Below are 22,438 nucleotides of genomic sequence, written 5' to 3'. Positions count from 1 at the left end.
CTTCGAAGAAAAGGCGTCTTAATTATCCCTTACTTGGACGATCTCCTGATAAGGGCAAGGTCCAGAGAACAGTTAGAGGTCGGAGTAGCACTATCTCAAGTAGTACTACGACAGCACGGATGGATTCTAAATATTCCAAAATCGCAGCTGATTCCGACGACACGTCTGCTGTTCCTAGGGATGATTCTGGACATAGTACAGAAAAAGGTGTTTCTCCCGGAGGAGAAAGCCAGGGAGTTATCCGACCTAGTCAGGAACCTCCTAAGACCAGGCCAAGTGTCAGTGCATCAATGCACAAGGGTCCTGGGAAAGATGGTGGCTTCTTACGAAGCAATTCCATTCGGCAGATTCCACGCAAGAACTTTTCAGTGGGATCTGCTGGACAAATGGTCCGGATCGCATCTTCAAATGCATCAGCGGATAACCCTGTCTCCAAGGACAAGGGTGTCTCTCCTGTGGTGGTTACAGAGTGCTCATCTCCTAGAGGGCCGCAGATTCGGCATTCAGGATTGGGTCCTGGTGACCACGGATGCCAGCCTGAGAGGCTGGGGAGCAGTCACACAGGGAAGAAATTGCCGGGGCTTGTGGTCAAGCATGGAAACGTCACTTCACATAAATATCCTGGAACTAAGGGCCATTTACAATGCCCTAAGTCAGGCAAGGCCTCTGCTTCAGGGTCAGCCGGTGTTGATCCAGTCGGACAACATCACGGCAGTCGCCCACGTAAACAGACAGGGCGGCACAAGAAGCAGGAGGGCAATGACGGAAGTTGCAAGGATTCTTCGCTTGGCGGAAAATCATGTGATAGCACTGTCAGCAGTGTTCATTCCGGGAGTGGACAACTGGGAAGCAGACTTCCTCAGCAGACACGATCTTCACCCGGGGGAGTGGGGACTTCACCCAGAAGTCTTCCACATGATTGTGAACCGTTGGGAAAAACCAAAGGTGGACATGATGGCGTCCCGCCTCAACAAAAAACTAGACAGATATTGCGCCAGGTCAAGGGACCCTCAGGCAATAGCTGTGGACGCTCTGGTAACACCGTGGGTGTACCAGTCAGTATATGTGTTCCCTCCTCTGCCTCTCATACCCAAGGTACTGAGAATCATAAGAAGGAGAGGTGTAAAGACTATACTCGTGGCTCCGGATTGGCCAAGAAGGACTTGGTACCCGGAAATTCAAGAGATGCTCACGGAAGACCCGTGGCCTCTACCTCTAAGAAAGGACCTGCTCCAGCAGGGACCATGTCTATTCCAAGACTTACCGCGGCTGCGTTTGACGGCATGGCGGTTGAACGCCGGATCCTGAAGGAAAAAGGCATTCCGGATGAAGTTATCCCTACCCTGATCAAAGCCAGGAAGGATGTAACTGTGCAACATTATCACCGTATTTGGCGTAAATATGTTGCGTGGTGTGAGGCCAGGAAGGCCCCTACAGAGGAATTTCAACTGGGTCGATTCCTGCATTTCCTGCAAACAGGACTGTCTATGGGCCTCAAATTAGGGTCCATTAAGGTTCAAATTTCGGCCCTGTCAATATTCTTCCAAAAAGAACTAGCTTCAGTTCCTGAAGTTCAGACGTTTGTCAAGGGGGTACTGCATATACAGCCTCCTTTTGTGCCTCCAGTGGCACCTTGGGATCTCAATGTAGTTTTGGGATTCCTAAAATCACATTGGTTTGAACCACTCACCACTGTGGACTTAAAATATCTCACATGGAAAGTGGTAATGCTGTTAGCCCTGGCTTCAGCCAGGCGTGTATCAGAATTGGCGGCTTTAGCCTATAAAAGCCCTTACCTAATTTTTCATACGGACAGGGCAGAATTGAGGACTCGTTCTCAATTTCTCCCTAAGGTGGTTTCAGCATTTCACTTAAACCAGCCTATTGTGGTGCCTGCGGCTACTAGGGACTTGGAGGATTCCAAGTTGCTGGACGTAGTCAGGGCCCTGAAAATATATGTTTCCAGGACGGCTGGAGTCAGAAAATCTGACTCGCTGTTTATCCTGTATGCACCCAACAAGCTGGGTGCCCCTGCTTCTAAGCAGACGATTGCTCGTTGGATTTGTAGTGCAATTCAGCTTGCACATTCTGTTGCAGGCCTGCCACAGCCAAAATCTGTAAAAGCCCATTCCACACGGAAAGTGGGCTCATCTTGGGCGGCTGCCCGAGGGGTCTCGGCTTTACAACTTTGCCGAGCAGCTACTTGGTCAGGGGCAAACACGTTTGCTAAATTCTACAAATTTGATACCCTGGCTGAGGACCTGGAGTTCTCTCATTCGGTGCTGCAGAGTCATCCGCACTCTCCCGCCCGTTTGGGAGCTTTGGTATAATCCCCATGGTCCTGACGGAGTCCCCAGCATCCACTAGGACGTTAGAGAAAATAAGATTTTACTTACCGATAAATCTATTTCTCGTAGTCCGTAGTGGATGCTGGGCGCCCATCCCAAGTGCGGATTGTCTGCAATACTTGTACATAGTTATTGTTACAAAAATCGGGTTATTATTGTTGTGAGCCATCTTTTCAGAGGCTCCTCTGTTATCATGCTGTTAACTGGGTTCAAATCACAAGTTGTACGGTGTGATTGGTGTGGCTGGTATGAGTCTTACCCGGGATTCAAAATCCTTCCTTATTGTGTACGCTCGTCCGGGCACAGTATCCTAACTGAGGCTTGGAGGAGGGTCATAGGGGGAGGAGCCAGTGCACACCAGGTAGTCCTAAAGCTTTTACTTTTGTGCCCAGTCTCCTGCGGAGCCGCTATTCCCCATGGTCCTTTCGGAGTCCCCAGCATCCACTACGGACTATGAGAAATAGAATTATCAGTAAGTAAATTCTTATTTTTTCTTACGAAATGAAGTAATTCTTCTAGGTCCCGCTCGGCAGAGAGGTCGGGGATTTTACTCGTGGACAAACTGGACGGTTCATTTCAACCCAAAAGTTCAAAATGGAATCCATCCTCTCGGTTATTGTCGCCAAGGAAACAGGGGGATATTTGGCCTAATTGGACTTAAGACGCCTATCTGCTTGTTTCTATTTGGACGGGTCATCAATTTCTTCTGAGATTCGCTGTCGGCCTTGACATTTTCAGTTTCAGGCAGGAAATCAACATTATTCTGTATTTGGGTAATCTGTTGATCAAGGCAGGGTTGATTCTTCATCAGAACTTGCGTCTCGCTCTGCGGTCATTCGGATGAATAATATATTGTCTGAAGTCGTCTTTGCTTCCTTCACGGAAGATGATGTTTCTGGGACTTTTATTCGACACCAACAACCAGAAAAGTGGTTCTTCCTCAGGACAAGATTCAGGACATACAGTCCAGAATTCGAACACGGTTACATTTACCGGTGGTTTCGGTTCTCCGATGCATGCAAGTGAGACAAGATGGTGGCAACCTTCAAGGCAGTTCCATGTGCCACGTTTCATACTCGACCCTTATCAGGCTCAGATTCTCAACTGTTGGACTCGGACAGGGCCTCATCTCGAATTACTGTTGGCCCGCGTGTCTGTACAGACTCGTCAGTCGCTTCGCTGGGGGTTTCACAGATCCAATTTGACCAAAGTAGTTCCGTTCACAATTTGGTCTTGGGTGATGGTCACCACAAACACCGGCCTCAGAGGTTGGGGGGCGGTGTTTCAGACTCATCACTTTCAGGGACTCTGGACCAGTCAAGAGTTAAAGTTGCAGATCAGCATCTTGGAGTTAAGGACAATCCGGTATGCACTACTTCGGTTTCAAACCATGGTTCAGGGTCATCCAGTGCGGATTCAGTCCGACAGCGCCTCGGCAGTTTCTTACATAAACAAGGAAGGAGGTACTCGAAGCTGATCCGCAATGAAAGAAGTCGCTCAGACTCTCACATGGGCGTAACATTGGTTCCTGGCCATATTCGCGATTCATATTCCAGGAATCGAGAACTGGGAAGCGGATTTCTTAAGTCGTCACACGATGCATCCGGGAGAGTGGGAGTTTCACCAGGAGGTGTTTCTGACTCTAGTAGCCCGGTGGGGGTTGCCCGATGTAGATCTGATGGCGTCTCGCCTCAATAATAATCTTCCTCTCTACGGGTCGCGTACTCGGGACCCTCAAGCAATTCTAATCGATGCACTGACAGCACCGTGGCACTTTCAACTGGGATATGTGTTTCCACCATTTCCACTGATTCCACGTCTGCTTAAACGCATTCAGAAAGAAGGTATCCCAATCATTTGGGTAGCCTCAGCTTGGCCACGCTGACAGTGGTACATTCTTCGTCACAATATGATCGTCGAGGAACCATTCCGACTCCCTCTGTGTCCGGATCTTCTGATTCAAGGACCAGGTCACCACCCAGGTTGGGTCGGCTAGCTTTGACGGTTTGGTTCTTGAACCCAACATTTTAAGGGGAAAGGGTTTTTTTCTCGTCTTGTTGTGTAAACGATGATTCAGGCTAGAAAACCGGTGACTTCTAGAGTTACCACAGAGTGTGGCGTATTTACATTGATTGGTGTGAAAAGCGTGGTTTAACACCGGATTTGTTTCGTATTCCTCGTCGGTTATACTTCCTTCAGGAGGGTCTCAATAAGGGTCTGAGACTTCTTCACTGAAGGGTCAAGTTTCTGACTTATCGGTTCTTTCTTTCAAAAGAGACTGGCTATCTTTCCAGAAGTTCAGACGTTCCTTCAGGGAGTTCTTCGGATTCAGCCACCTTTTGTTCCTCTGGTTCCTCCCTGGGACTGTAACTTAGTCTTTACGGCTCTTCAGTATTCTCCATTTGAACCTTTGGAATCTGTAAAATTGCGGTATCTAACGTTCAAAAGTTGTCTTCCTATTGACAATTGCCTCCGCAGGACGAGTATCTGCATGGACAGCTCTTTCTTGCAGACCACCCTTGTTGAGGTTTCATGATAGCCGGGTGGTTCTGCGAACAAAAACCTTCCTTCCTTACGAAAGTTGTGTCAGCGTTTCATCTAAATTAGGACATTGTCCTTCCAGCGTTTACTCCTTCTCCTTCCAGGGAGGATTCCCATTTGTCTCTCTTAGATATGCTTAGGGCCTTACGGATTTATTTATCTTGTCCGGATCCTGTCTGTCGTACGGCTGCATTGTTAGTTTTTAATTGATGCGCCCAAACGAGATTGGCCGGCTTCCAACAACACAGTGGCTTGTTGGGTGATTTCGCCATAAAAACAGTTTTCTGGTATTTCAGTTTCTGAATTGATTCCAGCTCATTCGAGTTGGAGCTTCTTGGGCTGCTCGCGGGAGTGCATCTATTGAGCAGCTATGAAGGGCGGCGACTTGGTCGCCTGTGCATACGTTTCAAAACGGGTTTACCGTTTTTCATATTTTCAATTTGGAGATTGCCTCTGTTGGGCGTCAAATTTTACGGACGGCTATGCCGTCTACTTCTCCCTTCACTCATTAGCTTGCTTTGGGAAATCCCACAAGTAACGGTGCAGCGTCCCCCAGATGGATGAAAGAGAAATAGGGATTTTTGTTTACTTACCGTAAAATCTTTCTCTGATTCCATCTGGGGGACGCTGCGATCCCTCCCATATGGTTGTCTGGTTTAACCAGTAAATTTTTTCGGTCTATCTCCTTTGGCTTGGCTAAACGTTAACGGAGGTGCTAGCTGGGCAGGAAGGAGATGGGAGGGGTTAGAGGGGGGAGGGGTCAGTTCTTAATAGTTCTGTGCCAAACTCCACAACCACACACCTCTAACCCACAAGTAACGGCGCAGCGTCCCCCAGATGGAATCAGAAAAAGAGATTTTACGGTAAGTAAACAAAAATCCCTATTTTTATAGCAGAGGGTGGCTTTAAATAAAATTGTATGTATCGCCTGAAAATGGACTACTAAGGCCTGAAACGTTACAAACCGTTATGGTGTGAACAGCTCTGTATATTGTTAGTGGATCGGGCACAATAGAGGGAGAGTGCATATAATATATTGCAGCATGCATATATACCCTCACCACAGCTAGGGTCTGTAGAGACCGGTGGAGCTCCCCCCCCCCCCCCCCCCTTTCAAACATGGTCTGGTAGATCGGGAACATTGGTAACATAGCGATTTTACATTGTACCCCCAAGACAGCTGGTAGGTACACAAGGTGGGGTTGTTTTACACTTTCCCAGTGACTGCCATTGTTGGCAGCCGCTTGGTGGGGGGGTCCTGCTGTGCTGACCGATCAGCAATGATTGGCAGCATGGCAACACTGAGGGGGAGAGTGCAGGGAAGCAGAGGGACCTTCCAATCCCTCTGACTGCAGCAGCGGAGGGAAGTTTCCCTGCTGCTGCTAACACATTTTATCTGACTGGTTGCATCCTGTGTGACCAGGTCAGATAAAGCACTGCCTGGTGTGGTCGCATCTGATGCGACCATGCCAGGCAAGTAGTTAACTGTGTTGGTGGGCAGCAGGTTTCCTGCTAGGCAGCTCGGCTCTTCGTCGTCAGCGGCGGCAGGGTGGTGGTGCGTAGTGATTGCATCTAAGCATGGACTGGACCGAGTGACTGGGTAAGCAGGATGGGGGTGGGGGTGGAGGTTTTGGGTTGCTGCGGCCTACTAATTGTTTACTTCATTTGAGGGCACATTTTCAGAAGCATTCTTAGTCCATGCAACCCCATTTATTTTGTGCCCTTGATCTTAGGGGCCCCCCTGAATTTCGGGGCCCCGTATGGGTGCCCTCTTTGACCGCCCCTGTCGCTGGGCCTGCCTATACCTACTACAATTGAAGGGGTTGCGATTTTCCCTGCAGTTGAAATACCGACAGTCAGGATGCAGACAGTGGCATCCCAGTGTTCAAAATCCCAACTGATCCTGGCGAGTATTTAACCCTAACGCACCACTTCCGCAGCCTAACACTAATCATCACTGCAAAGTTTATATGTTGCCAGTAGCACATCTCCTAGCGGGCTGTACATGTGAATCCTGTGCACTCATATGTATGATGAATAGTGTCCTTTTCCCAGCTCTTTATTTATTTTTATTTTTTTACTATGGCAATGAAGTGGCTCCAACTACTATATTGCTGTGTCACCAAATTATACCTCTGAAGAAAATATATATATTTTTTTTCAGTTTCTACAACAGCACATCCTGGTTACTATGCACAGTCGCCGGCATACAATCCGCAGCAGCTTCTTAGGCCAGTGACAAATGTTACCCCAACAAAGGTATGTTGTTCCTTAGTATGCTTGAATTACACAAGACTATAGGAAATGTCCACTTGTAACACTAATTAGCAGTTTTACTTTAATGCATTTTTTTTCTTTGTACTATATTGTTTTTTTCCTGACATTATTTTATGTTTACCATATACCAAAAACTGTTTCCCCTAAACCAGTGACTGGCAACATTCTACATTACGTGGACTCATGGGTGGCCCATAGACCTTCAAGTATCGAAGCATATTATCATTAAGCTCTTGAAAAACCTGAATACATTTGAGCAGTGAGACACTTGTCTGTAATAGATCAGCAGGCATTTTAAGAGATGTTCTAATTGACAATCAAATGTGATAATTAAGCAGGAAGGAGCAGAGTGCTGCAGGGGAAGGCTTGGTAGGCCACTGGTTGTACATCACTGTACTACACCAGTCTCCTGTGGAAGACACTAAATAGTTATTTCTGCTGTGTCATAGCGATTAATAGCGTATAATCAGTGTTCTGCTGAAGGGTTGGATCTTAAATGGCTAAAATACAGTAAAATGAAATGACCCTTACCCCATTAGTCCTTTCTGAGGTACAATTTTGAACAGAAGTACCTCCTAGGCATTTGCGGGGAGAAAAATTACTTACAGGCTCGTGTGGGATTTTTTTTTTTTTTTTTTGTGAATCATGCACCTACAATTGTAAATATGGATAATAATCACAGTTAACGTGCTCTTAGTTTACTTGAAAAACAATTATTTTGCATTACTAGTAGAAATTGATTTCATCTTTCAAGTTTTGGGTGCGGTATTAAGTGTCTTCTGTAACTGCACTCCGTAGAAGGCAAAAATATTTTTGATCAATCTTCCGTCTTTCTTTAAACAATTATTTTATTAAAGTATCCCATCGGCTTTTCACAGGTGCCTGGCCATTGTTATGACAAGCTATGCCAATTTTGATGACAGTTTACTTATTTATTGATGACACATCCACCTGATTTGGAATCCGGTTTCCTTTTTAAAAATACATTTTGATATTCATTAGCGGTTTATTCTTTCTTTAAATAAAAAAATAAAAAAAAAACCCTGAAAATGTGTGTAGAGAGAGAGCGAGAATTACTGTTACCTGCCGATAAATCCTTTTCTCTTAGTCCATAAGGAATAATGGGGACACTTAGTACGATGGGGTCCAAAGGAGCTGGTGCACTTTAAAACTTTAAACCGGGTGAGCTGGCTCCTCCCCTCTATGCCCTCCCCTCTATGCCCTCCCCCACAGCTCAGTCTAGGAAAACTGTGCCTGAAGGAGATGGACATACAGTACTTTAGAGGAGGAAACATGACCAGACAACAGGTGGTGAGATTAACAAACCAGCACACAGCAAAACAACCAAACCAGCAACAGCCAGTGAACAAAATAGCAACAGCTGAGTCAAACCACTTTCAAACAAGAACAAACTTGCAGGAAGTGGAAGCACAGAGGCGCGCGCCCAGTATTCGTTATGGACTATGAGAAAAGTATTTACCGGTAGGTAATTAAAATCCTATTTTCTCTAACATCCATAAGGGATGCTGGGGACACTTATTATGATGGGGAAGTCCCAAAGCTCCCAGAATGGGTGGGAAAGTGCTGAGACGTCTGTAACACCATATGTCCGAATTGGACATCCTCTTTTGCCAGGGTATCGGACCTGTAGAACTTGACGAACTTGTTTGTCCCTGACCAGGTAGCGGCCCAGCATAGTTGCAAAGCCGAGACACCACGGGCAGCTGCCCAGGAAGAACCTACCGATCTAGTAGAGTAAGCCTTGATTGACTAAGGAATAGGTAAGGCCGCCGAAGCATAGGCCTGTTAAATGGTAAGCCTAATCCAACAGGCAATAGACTGTTTCGAAGCAGGACAACCCTTCTTGTGAGCATCATATAGCACAGAGGGAATCCGATTTTCGGACAGCAGCTGTCCTCTTGACAGATCCTCTGGGCCTGCACCACATCCAAGGACTCCGGAATGGAAGAAGTGGCCGAAGCCGCCGGAACCACGATAGGCTGTTTCAGGAAGAATGCAGAAACCACTTTCGGCAGGAACTGCTGGCGAGTCCTGAGCTCTGGTCTATCCTCATGATAGACCACGTAGGGAATCCTTCAAGACAAAGCTCCGAGTTCCTAAACAAGCCTGGCCAAAGCTAAGGCTAACAGCCTTCCATGTAAGGTATTTGTCCTTTACCGGCATTAACTGTTCAAACCAAGAGGACTGCAGAAAGGGCAAACCCATGTTTAGATCCTAAGGTGCCATGGGAGGCAGGAAAGGAGGTTGGATGTGAAGGACACCCTGTAGAAACATCTGGATTTCAGGCAAAGCAGCCAATTTCTTCAGGAAGATGGACAACGCTGAGATCTGTACCTTAAGGGAACGCAAAAAACGTCCTAGGTTGAAATCCGCAGAAGGATCCTTTCGGCCCTCACACTGAGACATACCGCTTCCAGATAAGGTGGTAATGAGTCTGTGACAGCCTTCCTGGCTTGAATCATGGTTGTAATAACCTTACCCGGAATATCTTTTTCAGCTAGAATGTTCCGCTCAACTGCCATGCCATTAAACGAAGCCACTGTAAGTCCGGGTAGACAAACGTCCCTTGCTGAAGATCTTTCCGCAGAGGTAGAGGCCAAGGGTCTTCCATGGCCAGAAGAACTGCATACCAAACTCTCCGAGGCCAGTCGGTGGCGATCAGAATTGCTTGAACCCTTTCCCTTCTGATTCTTTTTAGAACCCTGGAAAGCAACAGGATCGGAGGAAACGGGTACACTAGCTGTGGTAGGCCCAATGCGTCGTCTGTGCATCCACTGCCACCGCTGGCGGGTCCCTTGTCCTGGAGCATTAGTTGAGCCGAGAAGCCATCAGATCGATCTGTGTATAGCCCAAACCTGTTATCTTCCGGAAAACGTGCAGATGGAGTCCCCACTCTCCTGGGTGTAGGTTGTGACGACTTAGGAAGTCAGCCTCCCAGTTCACTCCCAGAATGGATATGGCCGATACTGCCCTTGCATTCTTTTCTAACCAGAGGAGTATCTTGGATACCTCTCGCATGCAGGCCCTGCTTTGTACCTACCTGCTGATAGACGTACCCCACAGCCGTGGCATTGTCCGACTGAACCCGAATGGCTAGACCTTGAAGCAGGTGAGAAGCTTGTAGCAGAGCATTGTAGATCACCCTGAGTTCCAGTATGTTTATTGGAAGAATGGCTTTGTGGCTTGATCACCTGCCCTGGAAACGTGCACCTTGGGTGACAGCTCCCCAACCTCGAAGGCTCGCGTCCGTGATTAAGAGAATCCAATCCTGGATCCCGAAGCGCCATCTCTCCAAGAGATTGGAGGGTTGCCACCACCACAGGAGAGAGATACTGGCCTGCTATGAGAGACGTATGACCTGGTGCGTCTGCAGATGCGAATACGACCATTTCTTTATGCAATCCAATTGGAAAGTCGTCACATGGAATCTGCCAAATGGAATGGCCTCGAAGGCAACAATCTTTCCCAACTTGTGGGTGCAAAGATGTACCGAGACCCGGTTCGGCTGCAGAACCAATCGTACCAACTCCTGAATTTTCCTGGTCTTGTCCACAGGAAGGAGGATTTTCTGAGCCACTGTGTCGCATATTATCCCTAGGAACTAGACACGCTGGGTCGGCTCGAGGTGGGATTTCTGCAAGTTCATAATCCAACCTTACCGTGACAGTAGTGTTGTCGTGCAACAGATGCTGTCCAACGATTGTTCCTTTGATCTTGCCTTTATTAACCGATTGTTCAGGTAGGGTACAATGTTCACTCTCTGAATCCGGATTAGGGACATCATCTCTGCCATCACCTTTGTGAAAACCATTGGGGCTGTGGATAGGCCAAAGGGCTGCGCCTGGAACTGGTAGTGTTTCGTCCAGCAAAGCAAACCGAAGGTAGGCTTAGTGTGGTGGCCATATTGGAATATGGAGGTACGTGTCCTTTATGTCAAGAGAGACTAAGAACTCCCCCTCCATCAGACCGGAGATCACTGCTCTCAGAGACTCCATTTTGAACCAGAAAACCTGCAGATATGGGTTTCGATTTTAGGTTCAAAATGGGCCTCACGGAACCATCCGGTTTTGGTACAACAAACAGGCTAGAGTAATATACCTCGCCCCGTTGGAGCAGTGGTACTGGGACAATGACTTGAGTCTGGACGAATTTTTGAATGGCCCCCTGTAGCGTGAGGTGCATTTCCTTGGAAGCTGGTAAGCTTGATTTGAAAAACCTGTGAGGAGGAGAACTGTCAAACTCCAGCTTGTAGCCCTGGGAGACCAGGTCTTTCACCCAAGCATCCTAGCAGGAGCTTTCCCAAATAAGGCTGAAGAATCTCAGCCGAGCTCCCACCCTGAGGTCCCCCTTGAGCTGATGGACACCGTCATACTGAGGATTTTGATGAGACAGCTGACGCCCTGGTCCTGGGATCCTGTGGTGGCAGGCTTACAAGACTAACCTCTGGAGCTTCTAGCCGCATTTGAGGTGCCTCTGGCTTTCCCTTTGAACCTAGCAGTCTGAAAGGATTGTAGCGAAGGTCCTGTGTAGGAGCGTCGATCCGGTGGAGCTGCAGACGTGAGGCATGTGGCTTTTCCAGCTGTAGCCTTCAAAATCCACGTGTCCAATTCACCTCTAATCAGCCAATCACCTGTGAAAGGTAAAGCCTCCACACTCCGCTTTGATTCTGTGTCCGCTGCCCACTGGCGTAGCTACAGCGACCTGCATGCAGAAACAGTCATGGTAGAAGTAAGAGCATTAATAGTACCTATGCTTTTAATAGTTTTCACAGAGAAACTAAGCAGAATCCTAAATGTGCTGAACCAGTGTTACCATATCAGCCAGGGACTTATCCCCAGTGAAGCCCTCTTGAATGTTAACTGCCCCGGGATGTATGGCATGGGTCACCCAACAGCCAGCAATAACAGGCCTCTGAGAGGCTCCTGCTGCCACATAAATAGATTTCAAGTGGCTTCTATTTTTCTGTCTGCAGGTTCCTTTAAGGCAGTAGCCCCTGGAACCGGTAGTACCGTTTTTTGTTTTTTTTTGCATGCGTGATACTGAAGCATCAACAGCAGGGGGTGTTTCCCAGACTTTTTTTCACCTCTAGAGTGAAAGGAAATGCAGCAATCAATTTCTTTGTCACCTGGAATTTTTCAGTAGTAGCCTATGGCTCCTTGAAAAGATCATACAGTTCCTTAGAATCAGGAAAAGTGACTAGTACTTTATTTTGTGCAGCGAAAAAGGATTTCAGAACATCTGCCTCGTTCCTAGGAACATGCAAGACATCTCTAATAGCAAAGATGAGAGACTCCACACCCTGAGTTGTCGAGGAATCCTACACTTCAGTATTTGATTCCAACTCCTCCCCCTCTTCTACCTCGGGTACCTCCTCCTCAGATTCTGAGAGGATGTCAGGTAACCCCCTTTTCTGGGATAGTGAAAGTGAGAGAGGGTTTATACGGCTGCCCACTGATTTATCTTTAACCAGAGTAGCCATGGACTGTTGCAACTGCTGCCTTTCTTGCCTAGCAGTAGTCAATTAATTGGACAGGTCAGCCATCATAGATTTAATAGAACTCAACCAAGCTGGTTCCTGCAAATCACCCCCAGAAGCCCCACTATCCTGTGAAGGCTGACTGAATTGCTCACACATGAGAATCTGCAGGGGAGGGAGAAAATCACAAAAACACACCGCTTTTTTCACCATGCTGACAGGGAACATTTACATCGACACAGACACACAGGTACAAGCAAGCCTGACCAGCCCAGTATGTGTAGAGAGACTTGGAAAAGGAGGCACCAGCCTGTATCTAATAATAGAGATCAGAAGTTGGGCAATATGGTTTAACTATGTGTGAGGAGCCTAATATAAGGTTCCCACAGCGGGCTACCCCCCCCCCCCCCCCCCCTTTTCTACACCCCTGTACCAGTTTCTGGCCATAGTTATCCTCTGGAGGAGCTGACTTTCCTGCTGCAGAGTTGAGAGTGCAGGAAATTGCTCCAGGAAGCAGTTTGTCCCGCTCTGAGGTAGCTCCGCCCCTTCCAATGGCACGGTAGCTGCTTGCATATTTATGCTAGCAAAGTGTAAAATGAGTTACAAGCACTTATTTCTCCGGTAGGGTCCACAGGTTATCCACAGGATAACATTGGGTTATGATGATGCGACAGCGGATTTGCACCAAATGGTCAAAGCTTTCGGCCTCCCAACATGCAACGGGCCCGTTCATATATCCCTGGCTCAGGCAAATCAGTGTTTTGTTTGGTGCGGCAGGAGCCGGACCATGGTCAATGGGCTGCTGGTTTTTAGCAGCCATAAGCTTTTTTTTTTTTTTTTTTACATTTATTTAGTTTTTAGTCTTGCTCATTTTTTTTAGCGATCTTCCTAAAAGCGTCTTATTCGTACCTTTTTAGAGTCGCTCCAACAACTCCCCATGTGCAATTTAGAACCGTTTCCCCTACTATGTATATGTGTAGAAATACACACCTGAGGTTTGAGAATGCCTCAAATCTAGATTGGCACCCCTCCCCCCACCACCCTCTGTTTTTAAGCAGGGAAACCAGCATGGACTGCGCAGTGACACAGGTATAATTCTAAGTAAGTCCTATTTATTTATATTTCTCTGACGTCCTAGTGGATGCTGGGGACTCCGAAAGGACCATGGGGAATAGCGGCTCCGCAGGAGACTGGGCACAAAAGTAAAAGCTTTAAGACTACCTGGTGTGCACTGGCTCCTCCCCCTATGACCCTCCTCCAAGCCTCAGTTAGATTTTTGTGCCCGAACGAGAAGGGTGCAGTCTAGGTGGCTCTCCTGAGCTGCTTAGAAAAAAGTTTAGTTTTAGGTTTTTTATTTTCAGTGAGACCTGCTGGCAACAGGCTCACTGCATCGAGGGACTAAGGGGAGAAGAAGCGAACTCACCTGCGTGCAGAGTGGATTGGGCTTCTTAGGCTACTGGACATTAGCTCCAGAGGGACGATCACAGGCCCAGCCATGGATGGGTCCCAGAGCCGCGCCGCCGTCCCCCTTACAGAGCCAGAAGAGCAGAAGAGGTCCGGAAAAATCGGCGGCAGAAGACGTCCTGTCTTCAATAAGGTAGCGCACAGCACCGCAGCTGTGCGCCATTGCTCTCAGCACACTTCACACTCCGGTCACTGAGGGTGCAGGGCGCTGGGTGGGGGCGCCCTGAGACGCAATATAAACACATTAGGGGGCAAAAAATGCATCACATATAGCTCCTGGGCTATATGGATGCATTTAACTCATGCCTGTTTTTCCATAAAAAAGCGGGAGAACGGCCGCCGAGAAGGGGGCGGAGCCTATCTCCTCAGCACACTGGTGCCATTTTTCCTCACAGCTCCGTTGGAGGGAAGCTCCCTGACTCTCCCCTGCAGTCCTGCACTACAGAAACAGGGTAAAACAAGAGAGGGGGGGCACTAATTTGGCAGATAAATCTATACAGCAGCTATATAAGGGAAAAACACTTATATAAGGTTATCCCTGTATATATATATAGCGCTCTGGTGTGTGCTGGCAAACTCTCCCTCTGTCTCCCCAAAGGGCTAGTGGGGTCCTGTCCTCTGTCAGAGCATTCCCTGTGTGTGTGCTGTGTGTCGGTACGTTGTGTCGACATGTATGAGGAGGAAAATGGTATGGAGGCGGAGCAATTGCCTGTATTAGTGATGTCACCCCCTAGGGAGTCGACACCTGACTGGATGGTCTTATGGAAGGAATTACGTGATAATGTCAGCACTTTACAAAAGACTGTTGACGACATGAGACAGCCGGCAAATCAGTTAATACCTGTACAGGCGTCTCAAACACCGTCAGGGGCTCTAAAGCGCCCGTTACCTCAGGTGGTCGACACAGACCCAGATACGGACACTGACTCCAGTGTCGACGGTGAGGAAACAAACGTATTTTCCAGTAGGGCCACACGTTACATGATCACGGCAATGAAGGAGGTTTTGAACATTTCTGATACTACAAGTACCACAAAAAAGGGTATTATGTGGGGTGTGAAAACTACCCGTAGTTTTTCCTGAATCAGATGAATTAAATGAGGTGTGTGATGAAGCGTGGGTTTCCCCCGATAAAAAACTAATTTCTAAAAAATTATTGGCATTATACCCTTTCCCGCCAGAGGTTAGGGCGCGTTGGGAAACACCCCCTAGGGTAGATAAGGCGCTCACACGCTTATCAAAACAAGTGGCGTTACCGTCTCCTGATACGGCCGCCCTCAAGGAACCAGCTGATAGGAAGCTGGAAAATATCCTAAAAAGTATATACACACATACTGGTATTATACTGCGACCAGCAATCGCCTCAGCCTGGATGTGCAGTGCTGGGGTGGCTTGGTCAGATTCCCTGACTGAAAATATTGATACCCTGGACAGGGACAATATATTATTGACTATAGAGCATTTAAAGGATGCATTTCTATATATGCGAGATGCACAGAGGGATATTTGCACTCTGGCATCAAGAGTAAGTGTGCTGTCCATTTCTGCCAGAAGAGGGTTATGGACGCGACAGTGGTCAGGTGATGCGGATTCCAAACGGCATATGGAAGTATTGCCGTATAAAGGGGAGGAGTTATTTGGGGTCGGTCTATCGGACCTGGTGGCCACTGCAACGGCTGGGAAATCCACCTTTTTACCCCAGGTCACCTCTCAGCAGAAAAAGACACCGTCTTTCAGGCTCAGTCCTTTCGTCCCCATAAGGGCAAGCGGGCAAAAGGCCACTCGTATCTGCCCCGGGGCAGAGGAAGGGGAAAAAGACTGCAGCAGACAGCCTCTTCCCAGGAACAGAAGCCCTCCCCCGCTTCTGCCACGTCCTCAGCATGACGCTGGGGCCTTACAAGCGGACTCAGGCACGGTGGGGGCCCGTCTCAAGAATTTCAGCGCGCAGTGGGCTCACTCGCAAGTGGACCCCTGGATCCTGCAGGTAGTATCTCAGGGGTACAAATTGGAATTCGAGACGTCTCCCCCTCGCCGGTTCCTGAAGTCTGCCTTACCAACGTCTCCCCCCGACAGGGAGGCGGTATTGGAAGCCATTCACAAGCTGTATTCCCAGCAGGTGATAATCAAGGTACCCCTCCTACAACAGGGAAAGGGGTATTATTCCACGCTGTTTGTGGTACCGAAGCCTGACGTCTCGGTGAGACCTATTTTAAATCTGAAATCCTTGAACACTTACATACAAAGGTTCAAATTCAAGATGGAATCACTCAGAGCAGTGATAGCGAACCTGGAAGAAGGGGACTATATGGTGTCTCTGGACATTAAGGATGCTTACCTCCATGTCCCAATTTGCCCTTCTCACCAAGGGTACCTCAGGTTTGTGGTACAGAACTGTCACTATCAGTTTCAGACGCTGCCGTTTGGATTGTCCACGGCACCCCGGGTCTTTACCAAGGTAATGGCCGAAATTATGATTCTTCTTCGAAGAAAAGGCGTCTTAATTATCCCTTACTTGGATGATCTCCTGATAAGGGCAAGGTCCAGAGAACAGTTAGAGGTCGGAGTAGCACTATCTCAGGTAGTACTACGACAGCACGGATGGATTCTAAATATTCCAAAATCGCAGCTGATTCCGACGACACGTCTGCTGTTCCTAGGGATGATTCTGGACACAGTACAGAAAAAGGTGTTTCTCCCGGAGGAGAAAGCCAGGGAGTTATCCGACCTAGTCAGGAACCTCCAAAAAACCAGGCCAAGTGTCAGTGCATCAATGCACAAGGGTCCTGGGAAAAATGGTGGCTTCTTACGAAGCGATTCCATTCGGCAGATTCCACGCAAGAACTTTTCAGTGGGATCTGCTGGACAAATGGTCCGGATCGCATCTTCAAATGCATCAGCGGATAACCCTGTCTCCAAGGACAAGGGTGTCTCTCCTGTGGTGGTTGCAGAGTGCTCATCTTCTAGAGGGCCGCAGATTCGGCATTCAGGACTGGGTCCTGGTGACCACGGATGCCAGCCTGAGAGGCTGGGGAGCAGTCACACAGGGAAGAAATTTCCAGGGCTTGTGGTCAAGCATGGAAACGTCACTTCACATAAATATCCTGGAACTAAGGGCCATTTACAATGCCCTAAGTCAGGCAAGGCCTCTGCTTCAGGGTCAGCCGGTGCTGATCCAGTCGGACAACATCACGGCAGTCGCCCACGTAAACAGACAGGGCGGCACAAGAAGCAGGAGGGCAATGACGGAAGTTGCAAGGATTCTTCGCTGGGCGGAAAATCATGTGATAGCACTGTCAGCAGTGTTCATTCCGGGAGTGGACAACTGGGAAGCAGACTTCCTCAGCAGACACGATCTCCACCCGGGGGAGTGGGGACTTCACCCAGAAGTCTTCCACATGATTGTGAACCGTTGGGAAAAACCAAAGGTGGACATGATGGCGTCCCGCCTCAACAAAAAACTGGACAGATATTGCGCCAGGTCAAGGGACCCTCAGGCAATAGCTGTGGACGCTCTGGTAACACCGTGGGTGTACCAGTCAGTGTATGTGTTCCCTCCTCTGCCTCTCATACCCAAGGTACTGAGAATCATAAGAAGGAGAGGAGTAAGGACTATACTCGTGGCTCCGGATTGGCCAAGAAGGACTTGGTACCCGGAACTTCAAGAGATGCTCACGGAAGACCCGTGGCCTCTACCTCTAAGAAAGGACCTGCTCCAGCAGGGACCATGTCTGTTCCAAGACTTACCGCGGCTGCGTTTGACGGCATGGCGGTTGAACGCCGGATCCTGAAGGAAAAAGGCATTCCGGATGAAGTCATCCCTACCCTGATCAAAGCCAGGAAGGATGTAACTGTGCAACATTATCACCGTATTTGGCGTAAATATGTTGCGTGGTGTGAGGCCAGGAAGGCCCCTACAGAGGAATTTCAACTGGGTCGTTTCCTGCATTTCCTGCAAACAGGACTGTCTATGGGCCTAAAATTAGGGTCCATTAAGGTTCAAATTTCGGCCCTGTCAATATTCTTCCAAAAGGAACTAGCTTCAGTTCCTGAAGTTCAGACGTTTGTCAAGGGAGTACTGCATATACAGCCTCCTTTTGTGCCTCCAGTGGCACCTTGGGATCTCAATGTAGTTTTGGGGTTCCTAAAATCACATTGGTTTGAACCACTCACCACTGTGGACTTAAAATATCTCACATGGAAAGTGGTAATGCTGTTAGCCCTGGCCTCAGCCAGGCGTGTCTCAGAATTAGCGGCTTTATCCTATAAAAGCCCTTACCTAATTTTTCATACGGACAGGGCAGAATTGAGGACTCGTCCTCAATTTCTCCCTAAGGTGGTTTCAGCATTTCACTTAAACCAGCCTATTGTGGTGCCTGCGGCTACTAGGGACTTGGAGGATTCCAAGTTGCTGGACGTAGTCAGGGCCCTGAAAATATGTTTCCAGGACGGCTGGAGTCAGAAAATCTGACTCGCTGTTTATCCTGTATGCACCCAACAAGCTGGGTGCTCCTGCTTCTAAGCAGACTATTGCTCGTTGGATTTGTAGTACAATTCAGCTTGCACATTCTGTGGCAGGCCTGCCACAGCCAAAATCAGTAAAAGCCCATTCCACACGGAAAGTGGGCACATCTTGGGCGGCTGCCCGAGGGGTCTCGGCTTTACAACTTTGCCGAGCAGCTACTTGGTCAGGGGCAAACACGTTTGCTAAATTCTACAAATTTGATACCCTGGCTGAGGAGGACCTGGAGTTCTCTCATTCGGTGCTGCAGAGTCATCCGCACTCTCCCGCCCGTTTGGGAGCTTTGGTATAATCCCCATGATCCTTTGGGAGTCCCCAGCATCCACTAGGACGTCAGAGAAAATAAGAATTTACTTACCGATAATTCTATTTCTCATAGTCCGTAGTGGATGCTGGGCGCCCATCCCAAGTGCGGATTGTCTGCAATACTTGTACATAGTTATTGTTACAAAAATCGGGTTATTATTGTTGTGAGCCATCTTTTCTGAGGCTCCTCTGTTATCATGCTGTTAACTGGGTTCAGATCACAAGTTGTACGGTGTGATTGGTGTGGCTGGTATGAGTCTTACCCGGGATTCAAAATCCTTCCTTATTGTGTACGCTCGTCCGGGCACAGTATCCTAACTGAGGCTTGGAGGAGGGTCATAGGGGGAGGAGCCAGTGCACACCAGGTAGTCTTAAAGCTTTTACTTTTGTGCCCAGTCTCCTGCGGAGCCGCTATTCCCCATGGTCCTTTCGGAGTCCCCAGCATCCACTACGGACTATGAGAAATAGAATTATCGGTAAGTAAATTCTTATTATAGTGTCAGTAAATTTGGGGTTGGCATTTGGACGTAGGGTCCCCCATGCCTGTTCTGTCTGTGCTGTCTTTGGGCATCACCATTTAAATACACAGTCACTTTTTATATCATGTTTGTCTATTTTTGGCCATGGAGTCGGAGGACTTTATGGTATCCCTGGATATCCAGGATGCTTACCTACATGTTCCTATAGCACTGCAGAGGCAGAACTCTGGGAGGCAACGGAGTCATATGCCGCCGGGCTCCTGCTCTGAAGGGGGCACCTCTCCTCTCATTCTGTGACACCATTGAATTAAGTTAATTGATAGCTGTTGCTGTCTTTTTAGTGGTCGACTTGCTCACTGGTCCCTGCACCCTACAAATCTCACCCTCTTTATTATGCGGAATATACTCATTTTACAAGTGTCATACCCAGGATTAGAAACCACAACCTATTACACTGGAAGCAGACACCTTACTGATGAAGCTGTTGCTCCTGTATAGGAAATATGAGAATTTGAACTATATGAAGATACTTCTCTGACAATTACACGTAACTTCATATAGTTAGAATTCTCATGCTTCCTCTACAGGAGCAAATAGCTTCATCAGTGAGGTGTCTACTGTTAGTGTAACAGGTCATGGGATCTAATCCTGGGTATGACTGCTAAGAAATGTGTGATTTAAAATAAAAGACAATTAAGTGTGTATATACAGTATATAATTTTTTTTCAGAACACTACACACACACACACACACACACACACACACACACACACACACACACACACACACACACACACACACACACACACACTTCTTTCCTCCGGGCGACTGTGACGGATTTACGCCACTGTAGCACTGTCCCATCAGCGCTAACTCAGGTTTGCTATCCTCCAACATAATTTTCAGTTTCAGGCCCTACCATTTGGACTGGCCACAGCTTCCAGAGTATTCACCAAAATTATGGTGGTAATGGCAGCTTATCCCCTGCTGACGGAGATAAGTATTTTTCCCGTACCTTGACAACTTATTTATCCTAGCACAGTCTCAGGAATTTCTTCAGTGTCATCTGCAACAGACAATAGTTTGTTTACATAGACACGGTTGGCTCATAAATTGGGCAAAGTCGTACCTGGTTCTGTCACAACGGATGACTCATTTGGGGCCTGTGCTGGATTCAGGTCTTCAGAGAGTAATTCTAACTCTGAACAAAATATCCAAAATCCAGTCAAGGATTCAGGAACTGCTACACAGTCAAAGGGTATCCATTCACGCAGCAATGTGTGTGTGATGATGTTGACATTCGACATGGTAGAGTATGCCCAGTTCTATATGAGGCCTCTGCAACGTCTGGTCCTTTCCAAATGGAATGGTTTTCATCAGACAATAAAAACGCAGACTATGGTCCTTCCTCTGGGAGTAAGGCGGTCATTAGCCTGGTGGCTACAGACATCCCATTTGGACAAAGGGAGACCCCTTTGTATATCAGATTGGGAAATTCTGACAACGGATGCCAGTCTTCAGGGGATGGAAGGAGTTGCTTCCAGGGGCAGAGGACCAAGGAAGAAAGTTGCCTGTCAATAAATATATTGGAACTTTGGGCCATATATATGGCACTTCCTCAGCCAAAGGACATCCTTCAGGGGAAACCAGTTCAGATCTGCTCAGACAATGCAATGGCAGTAGTGTACCTCAGCCATCAGGGAGGAACTCGCAGCCAGAATGCAATGAAGGAGGTAAGTCGCGCAATAAAGTGGGCAAAACTTCATCTTCCAACCTTGTCAGCAGTGTTCATTCCAGAAGTCCTAAACTGGGAAGAGGTTTTTCTCAGTCGACACGCCATTCATGCAAACGTATGGGCTTTATACCAGAGGTCTTCCAAATTCTGGTAGACAAATGGGGGTTACCAGGGCGAGATCTCATGGTGTCACGCCAGAACAAAGGATCCCAGAGCGATGTTTGTGGATGCCCTGTCAGTGAGATGGGACTTTCGTCTAGCCCAGTGGTTCTAAAACTCTGTCCTCAGGACCCCCACACAGTGCATGTTTTGCAGGTAACCCAGCAACTGCACAGGTGTATTAATTATTTAGACACATTTTAAAAGGTCCACAGGTGGAGCAAATTATTTCACTTGTGATTCTGTGAGGAGTCCTGCAAAACATGCACTGTGTGGGGTCCTGAGGACAGAGTTTGAGAACCTGTGGTCTAGCCTATATGTTTCTACCAATCGCCCTGGTACCCAGGGTGATGAGAAAGTTAAAACAAGGAAAGAGTGTCGGCTTGGCCTAGAAGACATTGGTACACATCTGTAGAGGATGTTGATGGATGCTCTAGTCCTACTCCATCAACGTCTAGATATACTGTCTCAAGGTCCTTGCTATCACACGCACCTGGATCGACTGTCTTTGACGGCGTGGCTCTTTAGACTTCGTCCTAAAAGCAAGAGGATTCTTACAACAGGTAATTCAAACAATGCTCAGAGCGAGGAAACCTTCCGCAGCTTGCATTTATCACCGAATATGGCAAGCCTATATTCAATGGTGCAGTGACCGGAAATTTGACCCTAGAGCGTTCAGAGTTTCCAGAGTTTTGTCATCCATTCAGGCAGGAATGGACAAAGGTTTATGGGTGGCTTCCTTGAGAGTGCAAGTGTCAGCATTGACTGTGTGGTTCCAAAAGAAATTGCTAACCAACAGGATGTGCGCACTTTTCCAGGGAATGCTGCACATTCAACCTCCTTTTGTTCCTCCTACAGTGCCTTGGGCCTTTCAAGTTGCCCCATTTGAACTACGTAAATGAGTGGATCTTAAAAGGTTGACAGCTAAAGTTCTCTTTCTACTGGCTATTGCTTCAGCTAGAAAAGTTTCAGGTTTAGGTGCTTTGTTATGTCGCCGTCCTTTTCTGTTTTTATCCAGATAGAGCAGTTCTCAGAACCAAATCTGGGTATCTTCCTAAGGTGGTGTTTAAATTCCACCTTAACGGAGAAAGTGTAGTCCCGGCCTTCCAAGGG

General features: G+C 47.8%; 1 protein-coding gene across 1 annotated transcript in view; it reads left to right on the top strand.

Annotated features, from left to right (window-relative positions):
- The window catches only part of LOC135028869 (E3 SUMO-protein ligase RanBP2-like), a 306,830-nt gene that overhangs the window by 181,823 nt on the left and 102,569 nt on the right, over positions 1-22,438 (top strand). The window contains exon 19 of the mRNA XM_063953806.1: positions 7,054-7,148. Within this exon, the coding sequence (XP_063809876.1) occupies positions 7,054-7,148 (95 nt within the window). The remainder of the gene's footprint in view (positions 1-7,053; positions 7,149-22,438) is intronic.

This window comes from Pseudophryne corroboree, chromosome 2 (assembly GCF_028390025.1).
Source record: "Pseudophryne corroboree isolate aPseCor3 chromosome 2, aPseCor3.hap2, whole genome shotgun sequence".
Classification (NCBI taxonomy): domain Eukaryota; kingdom Metazoa; phylum Chordata; class Amphibia; order Anura; family Myobatrachidae; genus Pseudophryne; species Pseudophryne corroboree.
The sequence above is the reverse complement of the archived record's forward strand: the minus strand, read 5'-3'. Positions and strand labels throughout refer to the sequence as shown.